Source organism: Theobroma cacao, chromosome 8, assembly GCF_000208745.1.
Source record: "Theobroma cacao cultivar B97-61/B2 chromosome 8, Criollo_cocoa_genome_V2, whole genome shotgun sequence".
NCBI classification, from domain to species: Eukaryota; Viridiplantae; Streptophyta; class Magnoliopsida; order Malvales; family Malvaceae; genus Theobroma; species Theobroma cacao.
The window spans coordinates 7,589,348-7,611,577 of record NC_030857.1 but is presented as its reverse complement, the minus strand read 5'-3'; the positions used below and the strand labels follow the sequence as shown (position 1 = coordinate 7,611,577).

Sequence of the window (22,230 nt, the reverse complement as noted above, 5' to 3'; positions counted from 1 at the left end):
AATTTTTTGCATACATATTGAAGGACTTATCTCTTTTATATCTGCTATAGATAAGCCAAATGCCTTTTTGTGCTTTCTCAAAATTCTCAGCATGTCACGACCCGGAACCTCCCTCAGGCCCATGACAATCGCTGTGACGTCTCGATTGACACTCATTATCCGTAATGCCAACCTGAACCCCGCAAGGCTTACATATCAGTTTCTTTCCTTTCCTGTGAGCAATCATTGTTAAATATCGAGTTTTTAGAGAATATATACTATTTTAGATCAAAAACAATCAAAATAAAATTTTCGCCACACAGGGGTATTTTGGTTATTTTTTTCTCAAAAATTTCGAAACTGGCTAAAACGTAATATACAAGTACAAAACACATAATTCATATTCAAAATGAGTTTAAAAGTCTAAAATCTTCATTTAAAACGAAATTACGGTTATTTGAATATAATAAGAAAATAAAAGAAATATTAAGGAAAATATTCTATTTTCTTATAAAACAATATTTATAGAGTTATACGTGAATAATTTTTATAGCGTAAAAGCTAAATAAATTTATACATACTGAAATACAGTAAGCCAAAATATTTAATTTAATTTACAATAACAAGAGGGCCCCCGAATAAACAAAAGTAAAGAGGACTGTGAACCTACGGTTTGGAAAATGCAGATCCAATGGTAGTCCTCGATGAGATCAGCTATCTACAGTCTATACTGAACCTGAAATGGGTGGAAAGGAGTTGGGTGAGATTTTGCAATCCCAATGAGTAAACAGACATTATCATAAATATCTAAAGGCGAGTAAAATGGAGGCAAGTTTAAACAACAAATTTCAACCCATTTCATAATGTTTTCAATTTATTTCTTAAACCATAAAATATTTGTAATTTACCAAAACAGTTGTTAAGGCTTATGTCTTTTATTAAAACAAGGCTCAAGCCAAAACTAATCCTCGGGGATACCTTGGCCGAGGCATCTAACCGAGTCCGCCAAGGGTGTTAAAATATTCACACGTGAAACACATTTTTATTTTTAAAACCAGCCGTTCCTTGGCGTTGGCCGAGTTACACATTCACGTGGGGGTTCGACGTGAAGTGAGCTCTAATACTACCCCAGGAGTTACCCTCCTCGCCTCTACAACCGGAGTAACTATATAACTGGGTTTACCGTGCCCCTCTAATAGGCAGTCCACGGAAACCCGTCACTGCAGTGACTAACCCACCAATTTTAATAAAATTTCGACAGTATAACGTGGCTTTTATTTATTTATCCAGCCTGCATAGTAAAAACAACTTACATAAATTTCCCAATGCACTCACAAAATATAGCCACATATACTCATTTCTCATAAGCCATTCCTAGGAAAATATATATTTTTCAAGTCAATTTGCAGCCTCCAATTACTCAATTTCATAATCAATACAATATATTTTTATTTGTCACATTTATTCCTAAAACATCAAAAATCCCGTTTTAATCTCGTTTTCATTTCATAAAATACATAAAGGGCATTTAAAAATAAACTCTAGATAATTTACAATAATAATAAGTTTACTCACCGTTTGTACAAACTAAAAGCTTTCTAAGCGCCCCGATCACTACTCGTCGGGTACGACTTCTTTGCCTTTTCCGGAAGGCTCTCCTCCTAGACACATTACAAAAATTTACACAATTCATCACATTGATGCTAAATCACTATATAATTAACTTAAATCCTATACTAATGCATGGTATGAAATGCAATAGCCTAAAACGGCTTAAACGCGGTATTAACCTATTTTTGGCACTTTGCCCGATAAATTGCTAACGCGCTCCATTTTAGCTCTAAATCATCCCATTCTCTCTCCAACATTTCTAACCATTAAATATCAGCCAATAACCTTCTAAAAACAACAAAATCAGCTCACTCCCTTCCTTGGAAAATTCGGCCAAAAATGGGACATTAACTCGGTTAATTTTCTACTTTGTTTTTCTATCACGTTTAATCGTTTTTCATCATTTTCTCTTCATTTTCCTTAGAATAAAATCAATTCATCATCATTGTACAGCATTGAGCATCCAGCCAAGAGTGGGTATTGTGAAAATTTAATGATTTCTTGCCCAATTTAATTTCTAAACACATTTAACTAACTAAAACTATCAATTTAACTAAAAATCAAAACCTAAAAATTTCAATTTCTCTCCCCTAGAATTTCGTCCAGCCCTTGATATCACTTTTTGATCTCTCTCCTCAAGCATGCTAAATGGAAATAAAGGCATAGGAAAGGTAGAAATCAAGCTAAAATCGAAAAATCTTACCGTTAGACGCGTAAACGGTCGAAAACCGCGAATTTCCCTTTGAATTTTCTTGTTTCTCTTTGGTTTTTCCTTTTTTCTTCCTTTCCTCTCTATTCCCTCTCTTGTTCTTCCTTATGGCCGGCCAGCACTTAAAATGGGGTTTAAATGGGCTGACTTTTCATTAAAATAATATTATTTCATTTTTAAAAATGCCACGTGTCACTTTCCCATTGGCCCATTTTTAAAATTTCATCCATTTGTTTCCAAATTCTCACCATACACTTGTCTCAAATATCCATAGCTTAGATAAAATTCTCAGACTTATCCAAAGTCTCGGTGGAGTAATTTTTGAAATTTACACTTTTACCCCCACAAAAGTGAAAAATTACATTTTTGCCCAAAAAAACTAAAAAATTGTCCATAGACATATTTTTCATCCCTTATACTCATACCATTCTCCAATTTGTCAAATTTGATCTAAATTCTCTCAAAATCTCAAATTTTGTCCATGGGTGGTAAAATTACGATTTTGCCCCTACACTCCAAAAATCACCAAAATTAAACTTTTTCACTTCCTATCATTAAATTATACTCCAAATAGTTAATCTTGGTCAAAATTTTCACTCCATGATCAAATTATTATCTTAGGTGGCAAAATGACGATTTTGCCCTTGAATATCAAAATTTTCAATTTTACCCCAAATTAACCCTCGAACTCTGAACAATCATTTTTTAGTCATTTCTTGACTATAAAATATTAAATTTTATCCTACGATTCCTATTTGAACTAGTTCGAGGTTAAATCAATTCAAGTGTACCATTAGGTACAATACCGAGTTTCGTCTATTCTTAGGTGTTTTTCCTAGCATAATAACATACTACTCAGTGCATGTATGTCATGACATGTGTTTATAGGGTCAGGTTTTACACAGCAACTTATCTTCCTACTTGTTAATAAGATTAGATGCAACAATAACTGGAAGAGTAGATAAGTCTCCAAGATATGCATACCTCAGATGACTAGGTTATGGTTTGAGTTTCAACTTAGGAGGCTTTTCAATTGAAGGTTTCATTGGTGAAGATGAAGATGAAGACAAATATAACAACTCAAATTGAGTTGCCAACACACGAGATGGGGCATTCAATGCATTGACATACTCTATGACATCTTCATTATTTGACTCAAATTCAAAAATCTATGATAGTTTAAGCGGGTCAGTAGGATAACTTTCTATGAAGACTTCACTTGTGGCCCTATCTACCATACTAACTGTAAAACACTCATCATGATCATAAGTAAACTTTAAGTCACAAAAAATATTGAATGTTACCTCTTGATCTTGTACTCACAAGGTAAGTTCTCCTTTCTCAACATTAATGAATGCTCTGGCTGTGCATAAGAAAAGTCTCATAAGGATAATAGGAACCTCTCTATCCTCTTCCATACCAAGAACGATAAAGTCTGATAGAAATATGAATTTTTTCACCTTTACAAGCACATCTTCCACTATACTTTTGGATATATGAGAGTTCTAACTGCTAATTGAAAGTTATAGTGGTGGGCTTAATCTCCCCTAAGCCCAACTTGTTGTAAATTGACAAAGGCATCAAATTAATACTCGCTTGTAAATCACTTAAAGTCTTGGTAAAAAATGAAGCACCAATTGTGCATGGAATAGTAAAGCTGCTTAGGTCTTTAAGTTTTGAAGATAACTTATTTTGAATGATTGCACTACACTCCTCAATGAGTACTACTGTCTCAAACTCACCTAACCTCCTTTTATTGGATAAAATGTCTTTCAAAAATTTAACGTACAAAGGCATTTGTTATAGTGCCTCTGCAAATGGAATGTTGATGTGGAGCTTTTTAAACATCTCCATAAATTTTCAAAACTGACTATTTTCCTGTTACTTCTTGAAACGTTGAGGAAAATGTGGTGGTGGTGGTAAAGTTGCTTTAGTCATTTATGCTTGAGACTAATCACTAGAATTTGCAATCTAAGTCCCACTCCCAACAGTATTGTCTTTCTGTGCAACCTTTTATGGTTCATTTTCAACCTCCTTACCACTTCTCAAAGTGATGGCCTTGACATGTTTTTTACCTTCTTTCTTTGAAATTGCTTCTGTATCACTAAGTAGTGTTCCTTGAGCACTGTTGTTTAATAAACTGGCAAGTTGACCAACCTGAGTCTCAAGGTTTCGAAGTGATACTGCTTGACTCTGAATGAGAGTTATTTGACTTTGTATGATGTTATCATTTTGTGTCATGTACTACCTCAGCAAATCCCTTATAGTTGGCTTTTTCTCTGAGATAGGCACTCTTGCTTGCTATTGCAATCTTGGAGGTGCATTTGGCTTTGAAGTTGAGGATGACCCTTGATTATTGGCCCAAGAAAAGTTTGGATGGTTCTTCCGCCCGAAGTTGTAAATGTTGGAGTAGAGGTTATTCTACTATCTATTCCTCACAAATTGCGCTGTTTTTGTCAAACTTGAACATTGATGGCTTGCATGACTATCTCTATAATATTCATAAGCTACAAAAGGACTTTGTATAGAATTAGTACCAAAAAATTTAAGTATTTTAGTTAAAGCTGCTACCTACGTAGATAATGCCAAAAAAGCATCTACATCATGAATTCGAGCTACTCTCCTATGCATTGACCACTCTACTAGCCATTGGTAGTTATTTGCAGCCATCTATTCCAATAAATCGTATGCCTCATCAATTGATTTAGCCATTAAAGCTCTTCTTGCAACGACATCAATGGTAATCCAAACATGACCACTCAAACCATTGTAAAATGTCTACACTTGAAGCCACTTGGGAAGACCAAGATGAGGACAATGTCGAAATAATTCTTTGTATTTTTCCAAAGCCTTATACAACGTTTCAGAACCTTGCTGCATGAATGATGTGATATCATTCCTCATTTTCACTATCTTAGTCATGAAAAAGAACTTAGCAAGGAACTTTTGAGCAAGATCATCCAATGTTGTTATTGAGCCAGTGGGGAGTGCATTCAGCCACGCTTTAGCTTTATCCCTTAATGAGAAAGGAAAAAGTCTCAAACGAATTGTTTCATATATGATACCATTGTGTTTGAAAGTATTACATATCTCCAAGAAGTTTGATATATGGCCATTTGGATCATCATTTGGTAAATCCCCAAATTGGACTGAAGTTTGAATTATGGTGATGATGGCCGACTTGATCTTGAAATTGTTGGCTTGAATAACTGATCTTCAAGTGCTTGATAGAATCCCTTGCACCAATGGGACAGCATAATCCCTTAAGTAATGATTTTTAGCTACTACTCGCTCTTAGATTTGCTATTCATTCTATCAATCAGCCATTATATTTGTTTGAGCAAAACCTTGTTAATTTTCTAATCAAAGTCTACAGAATGTTCTTTTTCAACTCTGGATCATAATGTACAATCTCAAAGCTTTTTGCTCTTCTCATACAATGATGAAACAAACCTGTAAAACAAAAATAATTTAAATTTAAATTAAGACTAATCTGTGAAATTTTAATATTAGTAAATAATAAAGAAAACATAATTTCTGGCAACAGCGCCAAAAACTTGTTGTCAAATTTTTGTGCAAGTGCACGTTATCGCAAACAAGTAATATAATAGAAGTAGAGTATCGTTCCCACAGGGATTTGTTCTTAAATTTTTACTAAGTACTAAAATCTTATAACAAACCAATCTTATTTAAGTAATCGAAATTTGCAAAAAATCAATTAAAACAAAATTAAAATAAACACTAAATTAACTAGCAAAAATTAAATATATTTGAGAAAGACAATAAACTAAAGACCTAGGATTATAGGTTCATCCAACACTTTATTTGATACCAGCTTCTCTTATTATTTATCTTTTTTGGGTGGTTTTACTAACCTAGGATCCAAAATTATGTACAAGTCTCCATCGAGACGCTTGCACAAATACCTAACTTAATTAGTTCACTATGTCTATAGGAAACAATTAAATTAAGTTCATTAAGCTTGTGTCCTAATTTGGCTATGTATGGTAATTGGCGTATGTTTACCTAAATCACGAATCAGATCACCTAAATGACATGAACATACATTATCCAAATCTTAATCCAATCTAAAATCTCTGTGTCGAGTTTCAATTAGATTCACAAATTAATTAATTGTTGATTAGGCAATTAAAGGCATTAAGAACATATTTGAATACGCAAAACTATACCTATTCATGATAAATAAAAGAAAAACTAGTATTCAAACTACATATTGAAATCCACCAAAATCCTAAAAAAACAAATTAGTTCATGATATCTAAGTAAAATAATATCCAAAGAAATTGAGCCATGAATTCAAACTAAGAAAATAAGTATAATACAAATGAGAGAAATAAACTAATGTTGAATCTTTGTTGATCTCAAATATCTCTCAATTGTTCTTATTCTCTTGCTTGATTCTTTGCTCAATATCTCCATAAAAGTTGTTGTCGTTCTAGCCCCAAAACTCTCTGAAAAAGTCTCTTAAATAAGCACAAGTTAACCTAATTTCAAAATTTCTATCGAAATTTTTTTTTATGGAAATAAGCACCAGCGCCGCAACTCTCACTTTGAGAGCTATGGCCCTCAAGTGTTATATTTTGCATTTCTCTCTTATTGTTGTACTCTCTTTTTTACATGAATTTTGACCACCTTCCACTTCAAACTAGGAAAAGTAATAAACTAAAAAATTATAACCCTTTCTCTCAGCTTTCTATTTGTCCAAGACTCACCTCATTTGGAGTTAGGTAGAGAAAATTATAGTAAAAAGATTGCAACATGCTCAACAAATTCTACACCTCACCATCTTGCATATGTCACTTCCATGAAGTTCTTAACACTTGAGAACCTTCAAAATTGAGACTAAATAAGAGATTTCTCAATTTAAAATTATTAATATGAAAATGAAATCAAATTACTCAAATTAAAAATAATTTAAAAGTATTGAACTAAATAAAGGGAAATATAAAAATTACCTAAGATTAACTTGCAAAAACAAGAGCTTAGCTCTTTTTGATAACCAAAATTGAGTAAAATAACTCTACATTATAGAGTTATCAATTTGGTGTTGCTACTTTAGCATGATCTTCAAGGGTTAGGAATGATGTGATTTAACGAGGCATGACAAATAAAGCATTTAGATCTTAATGGATTGGCATGAGTATCCAAGGATGAGTTAGTAAACATCACACATGCATGGTCTATAACTCATTGCTTGGGCGATTATAAAACATTAGATGTGTGTTTGGTTCATAGAAAGAATAAAGTAGGAATGGAATAGCCATTCCATAGGAATAAGATAAAAGATGATCTATTATTATATGGTTTGGTTCATAGAAATGGAATAGGATAGGAATTGCTATTATGAATTATTCTAATATTTGGTTGGTATGAATAGTTTTAGGAATAACTAAGGAATAAATGATAAATGACAAAAATACCATTTATTATAATATCTAATTTTTAAATTAAAATGTTTATTTTTTACACCCGAGCATTTGACTCATTAGTTGATGCATGATCCTCTACTTAAAGAATAAGGTATAAATCCCCCTTCCCCCAAATCCAAAAAAAATATTTATTTTTTATAATTTATTAAAAATATTAATAAATTGTTATTTAAATGTTAATATGATTATTTATTTTAATTTACAAAATACTAATAATTTATATTTCATTTAAAATATTAATAATTTATAATTAAAACAATAATTTTGTTCTTTTATTCTTTTATTTTTTATTTTTAAACTATTAAAATATAAAAAAATTTATAATTAAAATTTTAATTTAATTTTTAAGCTTAAAATATTAACTTTTTATAATTTATAATTAAAACTTCAATCTTTTTATTTTAAATTCATTTTAATTTTTTCTTTTTTATTTTTAAATTTTAAATTCATTTTAATTTAGTGAGAGAAGGAAAGAGATAGTTGGGTAAAGAGAGAAAGAAATTGTAAAAAATGAATAAATTGTATTTTATACAGTATGGTAATTCTTAAAATTATTAAAGGGTACTTTTGTCCATAAACATCTTTACTCTATTCCTTGCCTTTTGGAATAACCAATACTAAGGGGGCCTTGATATTAGCTATTCCCTCATCTCCTTGAATGGCCATTCTAAGGAATATATAGCTATTCCTTCCAACCAAATAAAGTGTTAAAATTGATTAAAAATATGAGGGAAATAGCTATTTCATTCTCCCAACCAAACATATTGTAGTTGTTTGATATAACCATGAGTTTAAACACATAAAGAGATTCTACATAACTTTTATCTATGAGAGGGGTCAAAGATACAAAACCTTAAGTGATTGAGATGATTTGGGCATGACAAGAACTTGAGCGGTGTTATATTAATAAGATGGTAATTTAATATCTCATTGCTCATCGGTACCTTTTTCTTGCTGGTCGCACATTCCATTTTCCCTATATGACAATGAATGGAGGATGAGTTAGATTGGGAATTGTACACGTTGATGCCAATGTGTACGAGTGGGAAATGTTGCATTTAAATGTGTTACGTTCACATAGAATGCAACTATGTTAATTATTACGAATAATTAACAAATATTTATTTAAATTAATGACGGATAGTATTTTGATTTTTTGATTAAATAATTAAGAAATTTATTTATTAGATTAGTATTCTAATAATTGGGATAGGATATATTAAATTTGAATTTAATTTGTTTAAATGTGAATTAGATTAACCATTTAATAATCCATATCTTAACAATAAGGTGGTGTTTGATACTTTACAATACAATGTGATTATAGGTAATATGATTGCAAGTAATGTGATTGCAAGCAATGTTATTGCAAGGAAAATAACATTACACTGTTTGGTATACAAACAAAATAATGATTAAAATGTAGGGAAGATAATATTGTAGCGTTTGGTTTAAAACTACTTTGTTAGGAATATAATGTTAATTTTCAAAATTACCCCTATTTATTAAAATACAAGTTTACTATACTTGTATTTTTTATTGTTAATTTTTATATAATATCATCTCTTAAATATATTTTTAATGTCATATATTTTATTTTCATTTTTATTATGATATTATATTTTTTATTTTTATTTTGTTAATATAATTTTTTATATTATATATTTTATTTTAATTTCTTTTACCTACATTATATAAATTTTAATTTCTTATACCTACATTATATAAATTTTAATTTCTTATATTTTATTTTATTTTAATTTCTAATTCTTATATTATATATTTTATTTTAATTATAATATTATAAAATATTTTTAACAAAGTAATAAAGTTGAAAGGTAAAAATGTCTTTAATAACATTGTAGAGTGCAATGTAATGTGATTGCATTGGTTTTGGACTGTAATCACATTACATCTCTTAACTGTAATGTAATTGCATTGCAATCTTATATTGCAGTGGTCTGTTGTAAAACAAATACTGTAATATAATTTAATTGGACACATTACAGGGAATGTGCTCTTACTTTCCTCATACCAAACGCTACCTAAGGGATAAAATTTCCTAATGCAGTTAAGATTTAGAGAGATACTATATATCTCTCTATCCCAGCAAAATAGAGATATTATCTTTATATAATAAAGTGACATACAAAATTTTTACAAATCTAAGGTAGTTAGTTTTTTTGTAAGTCAGAAAAAATAATATATTCTCTTTTTCTCTACATTCTCGAGCACCATTAACAAGAGTTTTGGAACGTGTAATTCAACATGGAAGACTATGGTAATTGATCCATAACAATGAGAACAAAAAGATGGTTGTATAGTTATTACATGTACATTTGGAATACAAAAGAATTGTAAAGAAAGTATTTTGGTCGGAAAGGGAAAAGAAAAATCATCCAAAAAGGTAAACCCATTCCCAACAAGATGAAATTCCATATTAATGGGTCAGCTAGGGGAAAACCACGATGAAACTAGGGTCGGTAGATTTTGGTTGGATGCTGAGGGACTGTTCAGGGTGCGTCATGAGTTTATCTTTTGATCCATATGAGATTCAAGGCTCGAATTTTGCAAAACGCATGGCTATCAATTATGTGCTGGAAATGCTTGCGTCCTCATCCTATGTTGGCACAAAAAGTTAGAAAATTGAATCTGACTCTAAGTAATGATCCAAGTCAAATCACTGACCCAGTAGCTTTTCGGACTTAAACCACGTGACCCTTAAAAGTTTAAACTCAAGTTGCTAAGTAGTGGTGGATTTGGATTGTTATATAGATCTTAACAATCACATTCACATCAGATATGAGATATTGGGTATCACAATCCCACCCACTCAAATCTTTGATGTCTTCATCAAGACCACACATCACATCCACGAGACCAAGATCTCACTAGAGTAATGTAAAAACCCACATTGGACTGGTGTAGACTTTGATACCATTTATAATGATTCAAGTCCAATCACTGGCCCAGTAACTTTTCGGACTTAAACCACGTGACTCTCAAAAGTTTAAGCTTAAGTTGCTAGTAATAGTGGACTTGGATTGTTATATAGATTTTAACAATCACATTCACATTATATGTGGGATGTTAAGTATCACACTCTAAAGTAACACTTTCATGATTTTGCAATGAGAAAATGAGATCATGACAGATTTTTACTGAAATTGTTAATAGGGGAGAAATTGGGGACATTATCCTTGTGCATACATTCCACGAAGCAAATAACTTCATAGATTCATTAACCAAAGTCGGGGTGAGCAAGGATGAAATGTTTTTGCATGGTAGCAATAAGAGATGCATACGGACAAGTTGGGTCTGGAGGTGACTTTCCATTTTGCTGGTAAATAAATCTGCATTGCATTGCCTATATATTCAGCACTGTTTGTCTCACAATGGTGGGGCCCTTATTTTCCAGGCGGGTGGGGCAAGATAAATGGTGTAATCTGTACTTGTTTTACCGTCTTGTTTTTAGATGGCTTGGTTCTGTTGTTTGTATTGACTGCAAACCCTGTTATTTGCTTTCGGTTGTGGAGGCGGTCATGAGTTGAGGTGAATCTTAATGTGGTGTCATGACTTCTTAGTTTAAACGGAGGAAGAGTTGTACTTTCCTCTGTGAGTACTTTTCTGTCATGAATAAATTGAATTGAAGTAGCAAAAGAGCAAATCAAGCCGTTGTTCCACTCCAAAATTGTCCAACTATTTTCCTCTCAGCGTCTTGTGGTCTTCGTGTGCTTGCAAAGTAGGTGCTGGATTATTTAACTGCCAGTGACAGCCTAAACGGACAAGAATTTTCGAGCTTATGTAGCACACTTTTAACTTGTACAGCGAACAAATTTTTGGTTAGATAAAACTGCAATTAATATCTGAATAAATAATTACATCTTTAGGACCCTATAAGTTTTACTTTTTTAATATTATTATGATAAGAAGACAAAGAATTTAAATTTAATTTTTTAAACAAATGATCATTGAAGCGTTACATATAGAACTGGGCAAGGACTTTAATGGTATACATGCTCAAATTCTAGTCAGAATATTGTTTCATTACATAATATTTGTAGCATAACTTGCTGATTTATGTGATGTCGATGGTCTGTAATCCATTATATTTATAACAAGACTGGATCCAGTTTTTGGCCGACTTAAAAGTAGTTTAGCATTGATACTCTAATTCAGAACTTAATTTGTTTCATTTTTTTACTCACTTTTTTCTTTCTTAAGCTTTTTCTTTTGACATTTTATTTTGTCCATTTTCAAAACTAGTCTTAGTTCATTGTAGATATTCCCTCGAACGATCAGAAGCGTGGCAAAGTTGAAGCGCACTTGTAAGTTCAACTTGCTAAATAAATCAAAGCAAATACATAAAAAACGTAAGGGGAGTCTAAGAAGCAATGAGCCTTTCCATGCACAGGCATGGGGAAATCTATGCGTATTTTGCCGAAAAAATTCTTTGGATACGACTAACCCAAATGGTTCTCGTAATCTTTTTATAAACATTTTACTTTTCCACTCTTTTTTCTTTCGTCTTCCCATTCTAGAATCCTCGATCACTGTCCAACACATCCCCAAAATGTGAACAAAAACTGTATAATTTTTCTCCATGATCATAACAGGGAAACGACATCAAGCCTTCTGCAGCAAGGGCTATCCGACCAAAACACCTTGGATATATACTTGGACCATGACTATCTATCTGGTTCGGACAGGGTCAACCATTGTGAGTGGTTCAAGGGTCCCACCCCTAGGTTTCCTTTGACATCTAGTAGATTAACCTTCTAAATTGGCCAACCATTTCTTCTCGCTCTCCTTAGAGTGGGACCTTAACTACAAATAACGCGGTTCCACGCCTTTGATTAGTGAATTTTCCTCCGCCCATTAAAGAAAAGTCAAAATAGGAAACCTTTTTATTTCCATAAAATAAATGCTACTACTGTATTTATGGGGGATTATTGTAATGATAAATAAATTGTTTAAAGCTTGATGTTGCACCACTGGTCATTCGTTTTTAACGACCGACCTTTAGTTCTTTAGAGTCGGAGATTATTTATTTGGTCCGTTTATGAATTTTTAAAAAAACATTTTTAATTTAAATTGAAGTTTACAAGGAAAGATATTATAAAGTATTACTTTTACATTTCATCAAAATGTTGTTGTGATTGCATTAAAGTTACTATATGTAATAGTAATGTTTTTCAAATATGGATATATTAACACAAACAAAAAATAAAAATGAATTAATATTTTATTTCAAAAAATAGATTAATAGAGAAGCATTATTTTTTCTAAAATAATAGTTTGGTCACCCAAACCATCATCACAGCCTGTCGTAGAGAATTTTTTTAGGTTAAAAATATAAACACCAGAGAAAATTGTGCCTAACTCCTTTGTTCTGTTTTCTTTCCCATTTTAAAATTAAAAGTATTTTTCTTTTGAAAAAAAAAAGTCCAATTTGATTCTATCGCTACCCAAAAGCTGACGCAAAGCCAAAATTGGAAAAAGGGTGAAAAAAAAAAAGAAAAAGAAAAAAGCTCACCAAAACAAAAGCAAGCCCTTCAACCAAGTCCAAGAGAAAGCGCAGAAAAAAAAAAATAGAAGTCATTCTTCATATAAACATACTACACAATCAATCGTTCTCTCTCTTCTTCTTGGTCTTTGTCGTTAGGTAAGATCCTCAAACCCTTCAAAGATATCTTGGTATTTCTTGTTTCTTTTTTTGTTTGGTGAAGTTTGGGTTTTATCGGTTTGATCACTTGGGGCAAGAACCTGATATTCAAGCTTGCTTTTTTATCTTAATTGCTCTCAATTTTGTTCATTTTCTTTCTGGGGTTCGATTACTGGTCTGGGTTTTCTTCTTTCTATCGGATAAATGTGGTATTAAGGGATATGCATAAATTTTTGGGGTAATCCTGGGCTTAGAATTCTGGGGTTTTATTGCTCGGTATCCTTGTTATCAAGTATTTTATATAGATTGTTATTATTCTATAGGGTTATACTTGCTATTGTTTCATTTAATTTCAATTGGCTTTGTTGATGATCATGTTCTAGAGCTGATTCTGATGACTGCTAGCTTAGTATGTGATCTTCAGTTATTTTATTTAAAGTCATGAAATTTGCCTCAATTCATGATATTGAGTGATTTTGTGATTGATTTTCGTGTAGTTTGTGCCTATAGAATAATCAGATTTTTTGGTACTCTATAAAAGAGGCAGGTGGTCATGGCTAACAACGCGGCAGCATGTGCTGAGAGGGCAACTAGTGACATGCTCATTGGTCCAGATTGGGCTGTAACCATGGAGCTATGCGACGTTATAAACATGGATCCAGGGTATCAATTTTTTTATTTCTTAGCTTGGGCTTTCTGCTGTACATTTGCTAATTCTGTTTTTTCTTTTATACATTTTAGCATCTATGAGTGTGAATTTTTTTTGTTTGGGAAATGGATAATTGATTTATTTGGAAGCACAAATATTCTTACCAGGATTTTTTGATTTGTGGTTTAAGTTATGCAATGTGGTCTACTTGGGTAATTTCCAAACTTTCCACCCTTGTTTGCTGAAGGGAAGTTCTAATCATTATTTGTTTGTGTTCAGTCAAATTTGTGATACAATGCATCTTTGGCTAGCATAATATCATAAGAGATTGTTAATGCACTTTTAATTTGTGGTAGGGTGGGGTAGGACGCTCTACTATAATTCAGTGGTTGTCCAATAAGGAAAGAGGTGGAGCTTGGAGGGAGATCACAGAGTCATAGTTGTTGATGACAGCTGGGCTTTCAAGCTCCAGACAAATAGTAGCTTGGCCCAATAATGCTGATGGCAAGTTGTCATGACTTGATTTGTCAAAGAGAGTGAGGAAGGTAGGTAGGGTGGAAGGGATTGATTTTTGGATCTTTCAATTATGGTACCCTTTGTAGCTTGTAGGAGAAGAGGAAGAGGAATTTTAGGGCAAATTTATATGCTATGAGTGAGGGAGGTGGAGAGAGAGGGAGGGATGGAGAGATTTTTCAAATCTTGAAAGTGCTGCAGCTTGAATGAAAAGAAGAAGAGGACTTTAGGGCATACTTATATGCCAAATTGAGAAGAAGGGAGGGAAAGAGATAATTTCAAGTGTGATATGCATATTTGTATCCTACTATTGGATTCCTTTTAGCTTGATCATGCAAGTGAAAAATTTGAATAGACAGTGAGTCAAACTTTAGAATGGATACCCTTATATAGAATTGACTCCGTGTAATGTAGGACTCACACACTGCAGCCTTGCTATTTTCTATTCTCTATGAAGCTACTTATTTGGTATATATGTCCATGTGACACTTTTAACTTTTCCATCTTTCCTCAAATTCTCTCTCTCTCTCTCTCTATACACACACATATATGTATGTATGTATGTATGTATGTATGAATTTCCTGTCTTTAATGTCTTCCTTGTGCACTTTCTGTGCCTGAGTTGCTCTTGGGTTGTAGTTATCACTTTTACTAGGAAAAGCATTAAAGGGTCTGAATTTGGGTGAAAATGTTTGAATAGGCAGAAAGATCTAGACTGCTTCTAAGGAATGCATTGTGTATATTGCCATTTCCTATTTAATCATTTGAAGGATGATTTTCTCCTCTCAAGGGGTTTTGCATAGACCTGACGCACCCTTCCTTATGAAATTTGCATGGTCGTCCTGCTATTTGGTTGAGTTCATTAGTGCCTCATTATTACTTGAGCCCAGCCACTTATTAACACTCCTGATGCATGGTGGATCCTTAACTTATCAGGACTTCAATGAAAATGTTTGTTGAGTTCATTGACATTCTCTACATGCCTATTGCAGCCAAGCTAAGGATGCTTTGAAGGTCCTCAAGAAGCGCCTGGGCAGTAAAAATCCAAAAATACAGCTGCTATCACTTTTTGTGAGTTACATTTTTCTCCCCTTGTTCAGATATCATAAATATAGCTCTTTTAAATTTTTATTTGAAGTCAATTGTGTAAAAATATCTATATCTAGGTTGTCTTAATTTTCTTTAATCATGTGGTCTCTAGTGAATATGAACTTGGTACCATCCTGCCTTTGCTTAGTGGTGCATGATGATAAAAAAGTAATTTGATACCTCATATCTGCTCTATATTGGTCTAGGTATTGGATTCTCTCAGCAAAAATTGTGGTGAGCATGTTTTTCAGCAGATTGTGGAGCGCGATATCTTGCATGAAATGGTTAAAATAGTAAAGAAGAAGGTGCCTTATCTTCGCCTGGCCTGTGATACCTGACATTTCTTTTTATTTTTCTCCCTTTCTGGTACTTACTACTTGTATGCTTCTTCTGGTTTAACTGTGCAGCCTGACTTGAATGTCAGGGAAAAGATACTTATTTTGATAGACACATGGCAAGAAGCCTTTGGAGGATCTAGGGGGAGGTATCCTCAATATTTTGCGGCATATAATGAATTACGGGTAAATGTTCTATTGTACCTTTATGCGCCCCTCCTTTCTTTTGTTGGTTCTTCTTAAGCATCTATTTTTCCAAACAAAAATATTTTCGAGCATGTTCTTTTTGTGCCTGAATATATCAGGTTCAATGTTTTCTGCACTTCAATGCATGTAATACATAACTTAAATTTCTACCTTATGTTTTGACCATAGAGAAAACAGGTTTTATTTGTTGGTTAAAACTATGCAGTAGAAAACTGGAGTGTGATAATTTTCTCCTTCCCCTTTCATATTCTCTAATTTATCTTTTCTTGAAACATGAACCGGATAAGTGTCTTAATAGCCCAACAGGGATGGATGTAGAATTTTATATCAGTGGGAGCAAAATTATCTAAATGACTGTTTACTTTAGTCAATTCATTAAACATTGACTTAGGTTTAGTTTAAGTAATAAAAGTGAAATGAAGCCTTGATAAATATCTTAAATTCAACACAGCCCTTTCTTTTGTGAAGAAAAGAAAGTTCATCATAAAAAGTTTTTAAATTACTAGCTATATGGAGGTTTTGTTTCATTTGCGAAAAACATCGAATATCAAGTTGAAAACAATGTGTTTATATAATATTTTTATAAATGACATGCATATTTCCTTACTAATGTCATGAAAGGTGATATATATAGTTTTACATAAAATAAATGTTAGAATTTTTTATTATAATTTTTTTTTTGGATTTCTTATACAATAATGATAGTCTAAATTAAATTGATGGTTAACTCAAGAAGATTCATAGGCTTGAAATTTTAGGTTTGAATAAATTTCAGAGGGGCAAAAGTATTATTTTCATTAAAAGTTTCAATATTTTCAATTTTGGGAGGGGGGGGGGGGGGGGGGGGGATNTTTTAAATTTTTCTGTATAATTTCAATAAATTTTTAAAAGTTCAGTGGGGCAATTGCCTACACAATACTATGTGTAGATTTGTCTGTGCAGCCCAAGGTTTTGGTGACTGAAAGAACTGTAATTATTTAATTTATAACAATATATTTTGTGATTTAGAGTTATTTGTGTCCATGGTTGAGAATGCATTTTAATTATTAAATCATTGCCGATGAAATCCCATTCTCAACAGCAAAAGGAAAAGGAAACAAAGGCTAGCAAATGCATTCAGATAGTTTTTATCCAAATTTAGCTTTAGACACTTATTGTCATGATTTCCAGAAAATATTAATTCCAATATCATGAGGCTATGCTTAACTTTTCTATTTATATCTTTCAGTATAGTCTCTTTTGACTTAATTTGGTAGTTTCTGCAGAAAGAGTTTAGGTTCATTGGTTATGTTTGTATAATCCTGCTGCAGTTTCTTAGTTTTTTATTGACCTGTAAATTTCATCCATTAGTTTGATGTATTAACTGACAGCATCCTATTTGCTGTTCAATATTTATACTTTTCTGTTGGTTTGTGTTGTTATGGAATAAAATATCAAAAAAATTGAATAACTTTATCCACACTCACAGATACAAACTCATCCTACTCTTGTAACTTCGTGATTCTTCCCTCCTGAACTCTTCAGTTAATTACCTTATATATTGTCTTTCTTTATTTTTCTTCTGAGGTTTCGTAGAGCAATTTTGGTGTTGTAAAATTTGTATATTGACTTCTTACACCTGTCAATACTAAGAATCATTGGCTTCTTGTTTATGCTGTTTGGAAAGTCAAATTTTCTGTATAGTGATTTCTCCATCATATCAATCTATGATAGTTTCTTGAAGTTAACTACTCTTTTTTTTTCTTCTTTTTCATTCTTTTTTCAGGCTGCTGGCGTTGAATTTCCTCCTCGAGAAGAGAATAGTGTTCCATTATTTACTCCACCTCAGACCCATCCAGTTACTCACCATCCTGCTTCAGCATATGAAGATGCCGCTATTGAGGCCTCTCTACAGTCTGATGCTTCTGGTCTTAGGTACTTTATGTGCTAAAACCATTATATATTCTGGCTGTAGTTTATGTGGTTGTTTTTTGATACAAATCATGTTTGCCAGGACAAAGATTTTGAAACCATTGCTTCACTGAAATTATTTTTGAATATGTGCTTTCTTAGTTCTGTTTTCATTTTTTTGTTTTGGCCAAAGCTTCTTAGTTCAATATGAAATAGATTGCAAAAAAGGAAGATTTGTTTTGGTATCTGAAAAATTACAACTCCTTTGCTAGGATCAATCTCTGTTCTCTTGCTTGTCATGCTTTATTTTTTGTCTAGATATAAATTGTAAATCATCTGTGAATAGTTTATATATTTATATATTCAATCATGTGTATGCTAAATTATATACCATTATAATATCTAACAATTTTTATTCTGTGTTCCTTTGGAAATATCTTTTTATATAAATATATAATAATGTAAAAATGAATATTCAAATTTATTTCTTTTATAAATCTAGAACTGATTCTGGACATTTTGTGAAAACCTTTCTTTTAACATCATCCTTTATTTTTATCTTCATAGTTAAGCAAATTAGGTAAATCATTCTGGATAATTGGAAGTTAGAAAAAATTTTCTGGATTTTAACTCACTCAAATGATAAAAAGATCAGTCAGCCTTGACTTTTGTTAGATTGTTGTAGTCAACTTAGAAATTTTGTCATCGTTACCTTTGGTTCAAAGATATTGTTTCTAACTTTGGGACATGAAGCTTAAGCTTTCCTTTTCTCTTTATACTAATTACACCAGAATAAACCACTGCACAGTTGCTGCATCTCTTTTTCCATCTTCATGCAACATCTGTGCTGCTGACCCATGAACTTCCTGCATACCCCTGCATTATTTCTGTTATCATAGCCTCTACAGAGATTGAACTTTGCTATTTCAGCTTGCCAGAGATTCAAAATGCTCGTGGATTAGCAGATGTATTAATGGAAATGCTTAGTGCTTTGGATCCCAAGACCCCTGAGGTAAAAACATTGTCCTGCAATTGGATTATTATGCTTGTCACATGGTCTATGCTGTTCTAATTTTTCTGATTGTCTGCTTGCTGATAAATGTTGATTACTTATTCCTATATTGAGTTCTAGCGAAGTTTATTGTTCTGAGCATTAATCTATAGTTATGGGATTGGCTCCATGCCCTTCATCAATCCTCTCTTCCTTTGTCACTCATCCATTCTGAATGTAAATCTTGTTTTTTACCCTTTGTTTTTTTCCCTTTGACATCCTCTTAAATGGATTCTCTTTGTTGAGAATATTACAAAACTTATTAGATAATCTCATTAATTTATATTTTCTGATCTCTTTATGAATTGCATATATGTGTCTGGGTGTGGAAAAAATGTAAATTGCACTTTATATTAAGTTTTTTATTGTCTGAGCTTCTTGACTTATTCTGCTGCGAGAAATGTAATAAATTAATGATCATAGTACATGCCAGGTTATTAAATTAATAAATATTGTTAGCCTGATGCAAGTCTAATGATTAGTCCTTACTGTTTGGGATCGTGGCAGGCTGTGAAGCAAGAAGTGATTGTAGACCTTGTTGATCAATGCCGTTCTTACCAAAAACGTGTCATGCTGCTTGTGAATAATACTACGTGAGAATCTGTTTGTATCTTCGGCTGCTTTCCCTGCTATTAGATAGAGTGTTGCTGATGATGGATTTTGCTTTTTCAGGGACGAGGAACTTTTATTTCAGGGGTTGGCACTAAATGATAATTTGCAGCGTGTTCTTTGTCGGCATGATGACATTATGAAAGGAAACACTGTTACCACAGGAGCAGTGGTAGAAACTCCTGTTGTGCCACTTGTTAATGTTAACCATGAGGATGATGAATCAGAAGATGAATTTGTTCAGCTGGCTCACAGGTGACTTTCTCATGTTTTTCTTGCTCACTCCCCTCCCTTTTTCTTTTCAAACATTTTTTCTGCTAGTTTAACAGAAATATTGGCAATGTACTAGATTTGCCTCTGCACTTTGAAACCATGAAAAACTCAAACAAAGAACCTTCTACCTGTACTAGTTCATCTACTTAGAACATGGAAATGGTCTATGGACACTTTACCATTTTTTGTTGCTGTGTTGCATTCCCTGGTCTCCATTGTGTTCGTTGTATTCATTGGATTACTGAAACTTAAGGGAAGTAATAGCAGGAATCTATGGATGAAAATGCAGTGGTCTTGTCTTCTTTGTTTATTCTCTATAATGCATCCGGTTTTTAACACACAAAGAGTGCTTTGAGTGTAGGTTCTTAAGATTTGAGTAACCAGTGGCAAGGCTCCTTATTCTTTTTCCTATATTGTATTTTGCTTTTAATCTAATTTAACAAATCCCCATACTCACTTAATACAGATCATCTAGGGATAATTCTCAAGGACAGGGCAGGAGAGCACCTAACAATGAGCCTGGGCGAGTTGGTCCACTTCTTCCTCCACCACCATCATCAAAAAGGCCAGTTGCCAGAAATGCAAGCATGGTTGATTATCTTAGTGGTGATGCCTACAAATCTGAGGATTCCCCTGAAAGAAGTGAACCTACGCCTTACTCTGTTCCAACTCATACATACGCAAACCCCTCCCCACAGTTGATTTCAACTGTAGCTCCATCGTCACCTCCTTCCCGTTCTGTTGACTCTGGATCCTTGCCTGTGTTCAGTGGACAGCCTATTTATGACAAACCAGGTTCCTTGAGCAAATCTGCTGATGCTGAGCAGCTTCCGCCAGCTCCCTGGGACAGTTCTACAGTAAACCTACCGCCACCACCATCTAAGTATAATCAGAGACAGCAATTCTTTGAGCAACAGCACAGTTATACTGGTGGAGCTTCTCATTCCAATAATGGATCAGGTTCCTCTAATGACAGCTTGGTTGGACAAACTCAAAATCTCTCTCTTAATTCATCGACCCCAAGCGAACAAGTAAAACCAGAAGATGCTCTCTTCAAAGACCTCGTTGATTTTGCAAAAGCCAAGTCGTCTTCATCATCCAAACCCAATAGGTCATTTTGATCAGCCCGAGTAGTCAGCTTCGTTTTGAGTGGTACAGCTTGTGAACAGTTGTTAGGTTATCAGTTTTTTGTATTAGATTATGAGTTTTCATGTTATTAAATAAACGTGGGTTCTAAACATTGCTTATGGTTTGTCTGTGCTGTTTATTGGTTTAATTTTGAGACAAACTGCTCATTGGATATATTCATATATTTTACATATTTAAATACTGGGAGTATCATTTTTTGAGTTTGATCTTTTACCCACTCGATTCAATTTCGAGAGTTAGGTAATACAAAGCGTCTCGAAAACTCCATTGCCACTCTACGTTCTAGGAAAAAACAATTTCTTTCTATTATTATAATTAAAGACAGTTGTTACTCTAATAGATCATACATAAAATATTAATTTCTATCTGCCCTTTATTTTTCATTCTTACCAAATAATGAAAATAAATAATTAGAAATAGATAAAAAATTTTAAAAACAAAAATAATTCATGAACTAAAAACAATACTCAATGATAATAAAACTAAACCGATGCATATTTTTAGACATTATTTTATTTCACTTTTAGTATAAGGTCGTAACCACGAGATAATGGAAATGAAAATTAAATATCAATCAATCAATCAAAATTTATTAATGAAGTTTTTAGGAAGCAAATTGTTTATATATAATGTAAAAAATTTTTAAATTAGTACATGACTTTGACTTCACTTGTTTTTGTCTTCTTATATATATGAATGATTTTTTTAAAAGAATATTTTCGTTGTATTAAAAATCAAAATTAGATATATATCACGAATTCACAATGCAAAAATGTAACCTTAAATAAATTAATTAAGATTGATAATCTAACTTGCTTTTGGTTTTAAGAATCAACTCGAAACCCTAAATGACCTAACATGAATGACTCAAATGTCAAACTTGAATAACTCAAATTCAAAGCTGGGAGTGACTTGAACCCATAACAATCCAATCAAACTCGAAAATGGCTCTAATTTCATTTAACCCCAAATGACTTGACCTAAAACCAATCGACCTGCCCACCCAATTATACCACTTCTATGTCAATGATATTGATGATTCTAGAAGGCA

The 22,230-nt window shown here is 32.6% G+C and overlaps 1 protein-coding gene across 1 annotated transcript; it reads left to right on the top strand.

Moving 5' to 3' along the window:
- On the top strand, nt 13,253–21,379 carry LOC18592456 (TOM1-like protein 2). The gene is made up of 10 exons (XM_007019210.2): nt 13,253–13,414; nt 13,956–14,077; nt 15,569–15,647; nt 15,872–15,970; nt 16,073–16,186; nt 17,973–18,121; nt 19,028–19,109; nt 19,656–19,741; nt 19,821–20,012; nt 20,497–21,379. Exons 2-10 carry the CDS (start codon nt 13,968–13,970, stop codon nt 21,149–21,151), a joined length of 1,566 nt encoding a protein of 521 aa, XP_007019272.2. The 5' UTR covers nt 13,253–13,414; nt 13,956–13,967; the 3' UTR covers nt 21,152–21,379.

Excerpts from the sequence above, each read along its gene's own strand:
- LOC18592456 (XM_007019210.2), top strand. The coding sequence starts at position 13,968 with ATGGCTAACAACGCGGCAGCATGTGCTGAGAGGGCAACTAGTGACATG. Across the intron at positions 14,078-15,568 it reads GTTATAAACATGGATCCAGG|CCAAGCTAAGGATGCTTTGA; the intron begins GTATCAATTTTT and ends TGCCTATTGCAG. Across the intron at positions 19,742-19,820 it reads CTGCTTGTGAATAATACTAC|GGACGAGGAACTTTTATTTC; the intron begins GTGAGAATCTGT and ends TTGCTTTTTCAG.